Consider the following 13,075-nt stretch of genomic DNA (forward strand, 5'->3'; position numbering starts at 1 on the left):
GAACTTCGGCAGATCGTGAGAAGGAGGGCAGGAAGGGTTGCATCAGTGCTTAGTTCTTATGGCCCTTTTCTTACACGCCCAGGTAAATGCTGATCGCTATTTTGAGGTCAGGAAGCAATTTTTCTCCAGGCCAGTTTGACCGGAAATTTTGGAGGTTTTTTGTCTTCTTTTGGACATGGAACAGGGGTCAAGGGGGTGTGAGGGAGAGGTAGGAATACAGTGCTAAGTAACTTTCCCAAAGTCAAAGGCAAGGCAACATTGGGTAACTCTACTTTTCACAAGTTGTACTTAATCTATGTACATTATTTTATTTCATGTGCGCTTCCAGCATTCTAGCAAATTAGTGCAAGTTCTCTTAAAAGAACAGCATGAAGGTTCTCATTAAATTACTTCAAGAACCTGCCTCTGGAAGTAAGAACAGATCTCATGTCATTAACTCAGAGCAAAAGAACTTGTAAAGAGTATTCTTATGCCAGGTTTTCCACAAAGGCCATGACCAGATGCAAACATTTCAAACAGATTACTTGCACAGGGAGCTTGAACTAAAGCCATGTCTTTTTTCCATGCGAGTAAGTTCCTATGAATGCCCTTATTTAATTTCTTTCACACTTTAAAACTTTCAGCCTACAACAAGTAACGTCTTTGTCACGTCTGGGGGTGTCCCCTAGCTTTGGAGGGGCGTTTGCCGTGGTTGCTGAGGGTATTGGAGGGAAGCGAGAGCCTCAGATATGGAAGGGCAGGGGAGTTCCGTCACTCTCCTCCATCCTTTCCTCGGGGTCGACAGCCACCTCTGGTTCTCTCTCACTGGCTGAGCCAGTTGCCTCCAAAATCCTCCCCGACTCTCTTGGCTTCCCTCCTTTTATCCTCTTCCAGTCCCTAGGTAATCCCTCCCTTTTCCTTTCTCAGTCTCGGATTGTGCTCTTCCCCTGTCCTTCCCCTTTCCTATCATCCCTATTGTGTGGTTCTCGCTTAGTCCTGCCCTCCTGCAATTCCTCCGTGACCCCGGCCTGAGTCGGGGAGCACAGGGGAGTGGCCGCTTCCAGCAAGCCCAAGGAGCCCGCCGCTGCCGCCTGCAGCGTCTCCACACCCACTCCCTTTGGTAAGCCTTGTCTCCTCCCGTCGCCTCTCACTCGGGGCTGTGCACGTCCTCCTGGCCTTGGAGGCTGCGGAGAGGAGTCTGTCTTTGCCCTTCCCCCCGTTGTCGTTCTCTGAGAAGGGAGGGGGGAGGGCCCTCCAAGGACTCCTGGCTGTCTGCCAGATCTCCGGCCCAACTGCCGGTTGCCGTGACCCTCTTTGTCCCCCGACCCTCCCAGGGAGCCTCACCCTCCAGGACGTACTGAGGGTCCGGCAAAAGAAATGGCACACTTGGAAGGAGCACAAGCTTTTATGCCTTCAAGGTCTTTCTGTACAAGTTGTTCAAAGCTAATAGAGCTACAGAACTTAACCAAGGAAAAGTTATTGCTATTCCTTATTGCTAAGTGTCAGTGAAAATCTTTGGCCTGTGGAGTTCCTTAAAAACTTGGCTGTTGCTGTCCCATACAAAATCCCCACTGGACTCATTTTTCAGTGATCTAGGAAAGTTCTAGATGTAATTGATATAAGTTCTACCTAACATGGGGGTAGAAAACATTACACAGAGGAACTATATTTAGTTAGGCCAATCCTTAATTAATCTACAGAGGGAGAACCTTATGGGGGGAACAATTTATTTTTTTCCTTTATGTCATCAACGTTGAGGCATCAAATACTGCTGATGAGCAATACAGTTAAGTACCACTGACAAATGCGATTTACCTGGCATACAGGTTCCAGTCTCAGTGAAGAATCTCTTGTACGATACGAGTCAGTAAAACTGGTTCCTCCACTTCCAGCCCCTGTCCTAGCACTTCGAGAATTCAATGGCTGAGTGGGCACCCTCCGTGGAATTCTGGAAGGCTTCGATTCCATTCTCTGAGCACTGTGAAACAAATATTACCGTTTCCCAGTAAGATAACAGGGTGCATAATGTTTGTCTTTACTAAACAATGGAGGTTCAGATGTTATTCATACATGGTTGCAATAGTGAACTTTACACAAACCAGGGGGCCAACACAAGGTTAATCAAATTCATGAAGAAAGCACCAAATAGGATGTAGGTGTCAGAAAGTTTAGTTTTAAACACAATGTTAAAACAACTACAGCCTCTTAATTTTTCTCCACATTAAACAGAAGTACATACACTATCTATCTTTTCATTATCTAAGCACTCCTTGCAGTTTTACATAGCAATGAAAGTAAAACGATCCGGGTACAATAACATTATGAGCAGTGTTCCCTCTAAGCTGAGTCAGTGTGAGCTAGCTCAGTTTTTTAGCCACCAGCTCACACATTTTTGTCTTAGCTCAGGAAGGATGACTCCAGACCAAAGTTATACAGTAGCCAAATCGCTTGCTCACAACTTTAACGCCAGTAGTTCACAAAGCAGAAGTTTTGCTCACAAGACTTCCACAGCTTAGAGGGAGCATTGATTATGAGCAACCTTTAAACAATAAGCAGTACAGTCTAAAGGCATGAAAGGGAGGAAGGAGAAATGTACAACAAAGATGGCTGCTCTCAATGCATCTCTAGATCCATGTAACTGTTAACAACAGATTAAAAGCTATTAAGGAATGTAATGTGAGCACAGACTCCAGGTTACTACAGAGAACTACCAACCGCCATGCATGCTTGAGAATATTACTCCTCAACATACATTCCATGACAAAGCCTGACACCCAGCTACAATAAAAACTAACACTGGCCTGAATCACTCGTACAGTAATTGTTCTGATAACATAACGAATGGCTGCATTAATTATCCCAGCTACCGTTAAACAATCAAGTAATTTAGTAAATTGGTACCACAGTATTATGACTCTTCTCAAATTCAGAAGAAATTACTACATAGTATTTGTCAAATTCAGATTACTCTCTTCCCACTCAGAACTGTTTAACCGGCAAACAGAAGAACTCTTGAAATTCCGGTTTATAAAGTAACTTCTCCTAACAGCTGTTTATAAAGACATGTGTCCAAGATGCTTGATACTCTGTCCATAAAGTGCAGCCAACTGCAAGGCCACTTTGAAAAAGAGCACAGAATGGTAACTGAGTTTGGCAATCACTCACAAATGTGTGCAGACGAGTTCTAAAACTGCCTTCTCAGTTAAGATGCAGTCGTCTTCTTGCAGCCATTGTTGCACAGGCCTGATCTAAATGCAGCTCCAGGTATGAAGAACTTCCATGTGACTACCCAAGTCTAGCATTTCATTACACTGAGCTCTCAGCCACTATATATGCAATGCCAGCACATCAGGGTAATGCCCACCTGTGTTACAGACTGCTACTGCTCATGCAGATGAGGCAATCCAGCTGGAAGTGAGTCAGCAATGTATGCGACACGCTGCAAGTGCAATGTTGTGGAGGTAAATTTTCACACAGCCAGGATCGTGTTCAAACCAGGCCAGAGCCATCAACACTTCAGGCAGGATCTGCCAAGTTCCTCTTTCAGGTTCTTAAGAATGAAGATTTGCCTCTTGGATTACCTGCTCTCAATAACTTTCCTCTGAACTGTAAGAGTCACCAATGACAGTCCTACCGTTATATAAAAATATATACACACATGAGGCAAATTTCACCAGACAAGCCTTTCTGGTTTGAACACATGCAGTCTGATGTCAAACCAGTTCCTTCCTGTTTCTAGCCCTAGCACCTTCCTCATTCTTGGCAGAACTAGAAAGTAGGAATCCACACCTAGATAACCTTCACAGGGAAAATTTAAGCATAACATACATACATGTTTGAAGCAAAAAAATGTGCCGGTGACTGTACCACAATTTCCACAAGGGTGGTTTTTATGCAAAACACCAACAGCCTAACACTGAATCGTAATTTAGGGACTGGCCATTCTCCACCCCACTCAAGACAGAAACTGATCCAGATGAGAGAGAAATTAAGGTGGGGAAAATTAATGGAGGGAAAGCATTACCATGGCAGAGAAATGCTTTTTAATAAAGCACTTATCCATTTAGCAATGTGCTCAAAGTTTTCCACTGAAAATAGCTACTGCAGTCTTTGTCCTCATTTTAAGTTGGAGTTCATTCATTAATTGTTCTTCACAGTTTGTGTTTTTTCCCTGAAAGCATCAATAAACACAGTCATTCTGGTTTCTTATGTTACCTTTGAACTAAGATGTCACACTATTGCTCCTTTGGGAGGTCCTTTAAAAGCTTCCAGGCCATTTGAATTCATTTGCTGTCCATCCCCCATCCCCCGCCTCAAGGATATCCTCTACACTACAGAACTGCCCGGCCTACTTCAAAAGAATATATCAAGTCATCTCTCCCTGTGCCAAGGTTAGTAGCAAAGGACTACTGGGACTGAACTAGTTTTCCAAGTCTATTTTAAGTGCCTTTTTAAAAATTGTTATAAACCTTCCTTTGTTATGTATATTACCATTTGCATTAAAACTAAACAAATACACCTGTTTAACAGACCAAGATCAAACTGACTCACACTTGAAAACAAGAAACTCTAAAAAAACCCTTCAAGGTAAATTTCAATATTGTCTTCCACTATAGCCTGTTGCAAGCATCTATCCTCAGAAGTGGCTTTTCTACATGGAGGTTCCATTTTTTTCCACCATCGCTATTATCCATTAACAGGCCTGCCCTGCTCCATGAAAGTTGTCCAATTGCTTTTGAACCTTCCCTATTGTGTGGAGAATTACTTAAGTTAATGAAGCACTGCATGCATAATTTGTCCTGGCCTACCTTAAATCAATTTCAATTCTAATATTTCCAAAATGAGTTCTCCATCCATCATTTAATTTAAAAAACTGTATTTCCATCAATGTTTATCCCCCCACCCCCATAAACCAAGAAGCCCTGTTAAGTGCTCTAACATCTAGATTATATTATCCCTTTTCTGTAGCTTTTTAGGGTGTACAATAGCATTTTTAAGATGGAATAACCAGAATTTTCTAAATGTGGCTTCAAATATTTACATGGTAGCATGGTGACACCACTAATTTTATTTACAGTTTCTTTCCTACTGGCTCCCACTAGCAAGTTTTCCTTTTTAACTGCCACTGCACTGAAGCCAACAAACTTTCCAGCACAATTTCCAGCACAAACATTAAAGATTTTGTCATTTTGTTGTCCATTTACCTACTTTAAAGACCTCCTTTGAAATTTCACTATCCCTGAAACTGAGTGCCATCTGGAACCTTGACTACTCACCACTCTCTTCCCCTCAGTCATATATGATGAAGATAGATGGTCATGAATCCTATGAAAGATCCAAGGAACTCATTGGTGTAGCGGTTAGAGTTAGACTAGGGAGACCAGGTTTGAATCCCCACTATGCAGTGGAAGCTTGCTGGGTGACCCTGAGTAAGTCAGATATTGTCTCTTTTAACCCAACCTACCTCACAGGGATAACACTCTATTGAGGATAAAATTGAGACAGTAAGAACAACATTGGAAGCTGCTTTCAGTCCTCAATGGGAAAGAAATCAGAGTATAAATACCTAAATAACTAAAAATACATTTATTTCAATGCTCTGCTTCCTGTTTTGACACCAATTATCCATCAGTCCACTTATCCCGTGATTGCTAAGTTCTCTAAAGAACCTTTGAAGGGTGTTAAATGCTTCCTGAAAGTTCATGCACACCAGATCATTCCTGTCTTTACATTTGTTTGATCAAGTACAGATTCTTTGCTGCTGTCATCCAACAGGATTCCAACATGAGCTGATTCACTTGGCTGAATCACTGTAGAGGAAATATCAACCTCTTAGTGGCCTCAGAGTCTTAACAATAACTAAGTTAAAGTCATCTCAGTTATGAGTGCATACACAATGCTGAAGATTTTACAGTGTTTTATAAATGCATTGCCATCTCTTTATGAATATATGAGAAAGCAGCCGAATAGTGAAGCCTTTTGTGCATGGCCTGCCTATTGCTTTGGAGAAACTGGAGCTACATACTATATTATATATGGAAAAAGAATTACAGTGCTTACTCAAAAGGAAGGGGACCCTGAATATAAAATAACCTTCCACAAAAGGAAGGGGACCCTGAATATAAAATGACCTCTACACTACTTCACTTTTTTTAAATTACAGACATAACTGTACCTTGAATGTGAGAGTAAGACAACCCTCTCATTTTTGAGATAGCACACCTGGAAAAAAGCTAGCAACATTTCGATAAATACAGTACTGAATTTGGGACTAAGGTAAACTGTTCTCTCTATTTCAGCAGAGATGGAATGATACACTGCAGCTGAGCAGTGAAGCCACTGGGCACTACCAAAATCATACCAAATTCACCATCAGTAGGTTTCAATCTCCGTTCTCTGGATAGCCTGAGATACTGAACTAATAGGGGTGTGCACTTGGTATATACCAAGCCGAATAAATAGTGGGTTGGTATTTTGGGGGTATTTATTCAGCCAAATACAGACTGGAGAATCTGATTCAGCTACCAAAATAGCTGCACCTGAATAAAAGCCGATATTATTTGGCTTTTATATGGGCATAGCTAGAAGACATTTCTCCTGTCAACCTAGCACTTCAAAAGCAAGAAATTGCAAGTAGATAAATAGGTACCACTTAGGTGGGAAGATAACAGCGTTCCGTGCACCTTGGCGTCTAGTCATGCCGGCCATATGACCACGGAAATGTCCAGCGCTAGCTCTTCGGCTTGGAAACAGAGACGAGCACTGCAACCCTAGAGTCGGATTCGACTGGCTTTCGAGCAAGGGAAACCTTTACCTTTACTAGAAAACATTTAAAGAGACCCCCATCTCTTTAAATGCCTTCTGAATTCACTCGCTGAGCCATGCTGCTGCTGTGGCAGCGGCACAACTCAGCAAGCGAACTCAACAGGCATTTAAAGAGACTGTGGACTCTTTAAATGCCTTTTTTCCTCTACTGGTTTCAATGGAGGATGGGGGCATCTTTGGAGGTCCACAGAATTTGACCACCTGGTACAATCTTTTTAAAACTTGGGAGGGGGGGTGAGGAGAGGCACCAGCAGCTATGTTGCAAATCTGGTACCGCTACCTCAAAAAAACACCCCCCGCCCCAAATACCCCTGGAACAATTCTCCATTATACCCTATAGGGGTTCATGGGGTATAATGGAGTCGAATAAATTTAGGTTTCCCGAATATTTACCTGAATCCCCATCCAATCCCAATATTGGTATTTGGGAATATTCAGTATACCAATATTTTTCGGGTCCAATAGACCAAAATCAGGGGGGAAATGAATTTTTTGCACACCCCTACTAGACACTGCAGTCCTATGAATGAGTTGGGTTACTGCCAAATTCATATTATTATGGGCACAGGAAATTACAAGAACACTACAGGTAGATGGGGGCTGCCACTTCCTGCCCCAGCTCCCAGAACCAATTATCTCCTATTAGAACGACCATGGTTGGAAGAGAAACAGACTATACTTTTAATTGCCCCTACCCATAGGGCACAAGATAAAACTGAATCTAGACTATATGTCAGTTGGTATAGGAGATGTTCTCTACAGGGCCAACCTACATGTTTTAGATAGCCTGAAACTATCTTTATCCAAGTATGTAAAGAGCCTAAGGATGGTTTCTTATCCACAGTCCCTTACTGAAAAATAAGTACAGGTTGTATTAACAACTTCTTTTTTCCCAGCTGCATTTGGATGGGAAATTATAAATTCAGCTGATCCACGCTACTGTAACCTCCAGGGCTGGATTACTATAATGTGCTTTATATGAGTCTGCCCTTTGAGACAACTCAGAAGCTTCAAGCTGGTACAAAACCCAGTTGCTCATCTGGTTACTGTGCAGGGCAATTTAAGGCCACCACCAAACAGTGGAGCAATTGCACTAGGCTTCCATTTTGCATCCAGGCTCAATTCAAGGTGCTGGTTACTACCTTCAAATTCTATCACAAACAGAGCCCCTATGTCCAAAGGACCAACTGTCATGGTATAAACCCGTGCACCCCTTGAGATCAGCCCAACCAGCTTTTTTGACCACCCCTTTATCATGGGTAGTCCAGCTGGCCTCAGTCAAAAATATTTACAGTTCCACCCCCATTATTAAGAGCATATATCTGATCCCTTTCTCTTTACCCTTCTAGAAACGTGTTGGAATAAACTATTCCAGAATGCTTGTGTAGATGGCTAGTAGACTGAGGAATTCTGAAAACTGTTAACTTTGTTACACCTGTTGACTGGCAACTTAGTAATAAGGCCTACTGGGAAAGATGCAAGGGATGAATGTCTCCAATTGCCTATTATAGATTATGGTTTTGAAAAAAAAAATAAACTGTAGATTTTGTTCTATTTTATTGTTAGCTGCCATGAGGATGAAAGGATGGGATATAACTAATTTAATTAGTACCGGTAACATCCTACCTTGGCTCTCTGTCTAAGCATGGATAAGCGGTAACATCCTACCTTGGCTCTCTGTCTATAGGGGAAAGAGAAGTGAATTTAAGCAAGCCAACGTACTCAGCTGAACAGACAGTAAAAATAAGATTGCAAATACATTGGTGTGGATCCATCTTCAGACTGAAGAAACTTTCTCCAGCCTAACAAGCCTTCATCTGATTCGAATTGTTCTCCTAGTGGAGAAAGAACCCCTCTCATTGGAAGAAAGCTTTGGACTTTGGCTTCCACAGGACCATCTTCTAAAAGGTACAGACAAACTTACCATATGGAAACTGTGCTACTGAATAACTTCGTCAACTTGCAGCAGTTTCAATTATGCTGTTGCAACTGAAGAATTAGACCTAGTTGCCCTGTGCAAGGGAGATCTATTGCAACATGTGATTGAGCAATGCTGCTCCTCCAGGCAAACATAAGTCAGCTGCTTTCTCCTAAAAGGGCAGTTTTACATCTCATCCTTCTTCAGTCAACTAATGGGTAGCAGTCTTGGGGAAGCTGCTAACCCCCAGGCCACCTCACAGCAGGTAAATTATAGCATTTCTAACAGCCTTGCCACCGAGGAACTATGCAGCTGGGCACTAATTTTGCTAAACTCAGATAATGGCAGCCATCTAAATAAAGTGCTGCCATTAACTTTGGTGAGTTGACACGAATTCTACTTAAGGTCATATGATTCATCTTCCCCGTTCTAATATATTTCTCACCACAAGCATTATTAAACGTAATAAAAGCATTCCTTGAAAACAGAATTACTTTCTTACTGATTGGTTATTTACTAGAAAACAGAAGGCTGGTCCATCTCTAGGCAGAAAGCAAGCTACTCCAAGCCTTGACTCTGGGTGGAGTCCAAAGAGGGAGAACACCCTAAGGCCCACTTCTCAAAGCAAGTCAAAATGTTCCAACGGGAGAAGGTATCAGTGCTATGTTAGTGTGACAGCAACTCTAAATATAGCACAAGTTTACACATCTATATCTATCATGCAACATCAAGACTCGCATGAGAACTGAGGGTGCTGAGAAGTTCTCTTACCCCTCTTACAGAACAACTATCGGACCAACAATATGACAAGAGAAAACAGAAATGAAGAGCCAGTGTGGTACAGTGGTTAGTACTGGACTAGGGCAGGGGAAGACCTAGGTTCAAATTTGTACCCAATTATGGAAGCACACTGGAGTGTGGAGGACTTAAAGCCAGCCACTTTCAGTCATCCTCACTTCACAAGGTTGCTGTAAAGATTAAAAAATTGGGGAGGGGGACTGCTCCCACTGCTTTGATCTCCTTAGAGGAAAACTGAAATAAAAAAAACATTTAGAGGAAAGCTAAACAAGGATGTTTTCTGAACATAGTTAAAGTCCAGTGGTACTTTTAAGACCAACAAAGTTTTATTCAAAGTAGACGCTTTTGTGTGCATGCGCACTTCTTTAGATACGTTGAAATTAAAGTTATCAGTTCATACAGGCAGAGGATGAGCAGCAAATTAGCATACAATATAATTCACCTTTTAACAGATTCAAGGACCAAACAGGAATAACAAGCTTAGTTTAGATGGTTACCATTTGTTTGGGTTTAATTCTGGTGGAAAATACAGTAAATGTATCAAAATTGGAAATTGATGGACAGATGTACCCTTTTTAATTGTGAAATGCTGAGTAATTACCTGAGACCCTGGAAAAGGATTCTTTCTGTTTCACACCATGTTTTATGACAAGAAAGATCAGAACCACATAGTCTGTCACCTATCTTGCAGGAATAGTGCAAGGACAAGAGAAAGCTGATTTTCCATCTCTACTGTTACAACTCATCAGTTACAATCCTAGCCTACCTTACAGGGCTGTTGAGACAATAAGCTGCAGTTACTCCCACCAACATTCTGCGAGGTAAAGTCAGGACCTGGGGAGACCTGCTCTGTTATGAAGCTTATAGGGAAAGCATCTGCAAATTAAAATCGTTCAGCCTACTCTACAGGACTGGTGTAAGGATGGAATGGGGCTAACTCACACGTAAACCAGGATTTGGACAAGGGAGACCTTGGTTCAAGTTCACACTCTCTAACAAAGCATGCAGAACAAGCATGGGCCAGTCACCATCCCTCAGCTTAATCCACTTACAGGTAAAAAAAACGAGAAATGTACAGTCCCTTGAAGGGCAAAGTTCGACTGTTACAATCAAAAATCATCTTTATAACGTAAGTACACGGCGTCCTGGAGACAGCCAGGGCGGGACGGGAGAGAAATGGGGCTGAACTGTCTTTCTGGATGAGTGACAAGATTTCTCACCCATCCCCACAAGGGCTAGCACAGAGCCAAGCGGGTGCCGCTGCTAGCCAACCCCAGTGGGGGGGAAAGCTGAGCAAATAAAGGGTGTGGGACATACGACGCTCCAAACGGCCGAGCCAGGAAGAACGGCACGGCCGAGCCTGACCCTCAAGAGCCTTGTAAAGGGAAGGGGGGGGGAAGGAAATGGGGGGACCAAGAAACAAGATGGAGACTTCAGCAGCTCCTGAACAGGCACATTTGCCACAGGCCCCCCAGCCCAGCCCAGCGCGTCGAGCCGCCCCTATCCTTCCTCTTCTCCTCCCTCCCCTATCACCCACAAGGCACAACCTGCTGGCCCTCGTCGCTCCCCGTTTCGGTTTCCACCGCCTTCTTCTCCTCCTCCTCCAGCTGATCGCTCGCTGCCTGAACTGACAATGGCGGCCGCTCTAGGGAGGGGAGGAAGGAGACACCCCAGCGCTGCCTCTGCCAATCGCAACGGCGCCCGCGGCCTTCGTTCGTCACCCCTCTTCGCCTCAGCCACTTCTCGCGAGAGAAAAGGACAGCGCCTCGCCCGAGCCTTATCTTGGTTTGAAACGTCGAGGTGACAAACTCTCGCCCGCAGGCTGCCGGGAAAGCGGAAGAACCGACGACTAACAACAGCCACTCCTCCTACCCGCCCGCCCTACCCCTTATGCTCTGACGAAGGATGTACGTCACCCGCCGGCACGACGCAGTTGGATTTTTTTTTATGTTGTAACAAGCCTTGCGTCTTAGCAAGGAAGGTGTGCCTGAAATAAAGTAAGTAAACACCGTAAACTTGCATCATAAGCCAGAACTCACTTCATCATATGCATGCACGCATTAAGGTGATCCTTGTTCAAGATCCAAAATATTTTGGTAGATTTTTAAAGAGATACTACACTACTGTTGTTTGGGGATTTTTTTCCGAGATCAGCACTACCCAGGATTTTTGACCACTGGGTACAAATTACTTTTCCTTGAATGAACTTTTTACATATGTGGTAGTCATGTTTTCCCCGGAGAGAGCAACATTTATATTCAAAACAGCCAGCAGGAGGTTGGGGGGAAAAGACCCCCTCCATAAATTGTTCCCTTGCAAAATGCACCCACCCAACAGAAATATAAAGAGAGAACAGAGAGAGGTGAAGTCTAGGCCAGGGTATCTGAGGAGACATGTAAATAGCTTTTTATAGATGCTCAATAAATGTTTATATAGGTGCTGTTGCACACTGGGGGTGTGGCACAGCCAGCCTAGGTGAATTATAGAATCATAGACTCATAGAGTGGGAAGGGACCTCCAGTGTCATCTAGTCCAACCCTCTGCACAATGCAGGAAATTCACCAATACCCCACACACGCCCCAGTGACCCCTGTTCCATGCCCAGAATATGATTTTAAAAACCTCCAGGATCACTGGGGGCCAAACTGGCCTGGAGAAAAATTGCTTCCTGGCCCCAAAGTGGCGATCAGCATTTCCCTGGGCGTGTAAGAAAGGGCCACAAGAACTAAGCACTGATGCAACCCTTCCTGCTCTACCTCTCCTGATTTGCCTAAGTTCACACAATCAGCATTATGATCCTTTCAAAGTTGAAAGCATGATATAAATGCAAAGGACTATTTGTAAGATTATCTGTAAGACACAAGACCAGGACACATCTCACTTCTGGCAATCACTTGGAGAGACCCTATCACTCAGCTTCCATTGCCCCACACACACCCCACACTGGAATAAGAACATAATATCAGGCCATACCACATTGCAATAAAGCCCCTACAACTGTATACAGAAATACAGAAATACTTCCCTACCATTTGCCACAACTAGCCCACCACACAACCAGGATCAAGACTCCTAAGTGGACCAACAGACAGGCATACACTCGTTTGAGAAACTGAGTATTACATTACAACACCTCTGGAACATTACAGATCAGTAGAGGCAGCACTGCACAGTGGTCAGAGTTGCAGATTGATGTGGGGAGACCCAGGTTTGTATTCTCACTCTGCTGGCTGAGTGACCCCGGGCCAAATCTCCCCTTCTCTACCTAACCTACCCCACAGGGTTGTTGTGAGGATGAAATGGAGACTCATGGGCAGGGTCCCCAGCTTCCCTGGCAGGAACACTATGTTAAGAAATCTCTCACAATTATGCAGCCATAGCAGGCAGGAGGGAAGGAGGCGAATACCTCCAGCGCCAGAGACTAGTAGAGGAAGAGTGAAACTTTGGGGACGCACCCGTGCACCAGAGGGCCAAGGCAGCAGGAGGCAAGAAGCCTGGGCGAGCTGGGCTCCTCCATGCCTGGCAGAAGATGAGGGGCAGAGGCGAGAGGTGGGC

The 13,075-nt window shown here is 43.7% G+C and overlaps 1 protein-coding gene across 1 annotated transcript in view; it reads right to left on the minus strand.

Annotated features, from left to right (window-relative positions):
* The window catches only part of MARCH7 (membrane associated ring-CH-type finger 7), a 39,630-nt gene extending 28,493 nt beyond the window's left edge, over window positions 1–11,137 (minus strand). Inside the window, exons 1-2 of the mRNA XM_015420878.1 lie at window positions 11,068–11,137; window positions 1,795–1,957 (exon numbers count right to left, since the gene is read on the minus strand). Of these exons, the coding sequence (XP_015276364.1) occupies window positions 1,795–1,947 (153 nt within the window). The 5' untranslated portion in view covers window positions 1,948–1,957; window positions 11,068–11,137. The remainder of the gene's footprint in view (window positions 1–1,794; window positions 1,958–11,067) is intronic.
* Between the last annotated feature and the right edge of the window lie 1,938 nt (window positions 11,138–13,075).

Source organism: Gekko japonicus, unplaced genomic scaffold (assembly GCF_001447785.1).
Source record: "Gekko japonicus isolate JY-2015 unplaced genomic scaffold, Gekko_japonicus_V1.1 scaffold2322, whole genome shotgun sequence".
NCBI lineage: Eukaryota > Metazoa > Chordata > Lepidosauria > Squamata > Gekkonidae > Gekko > Gekko japonicus.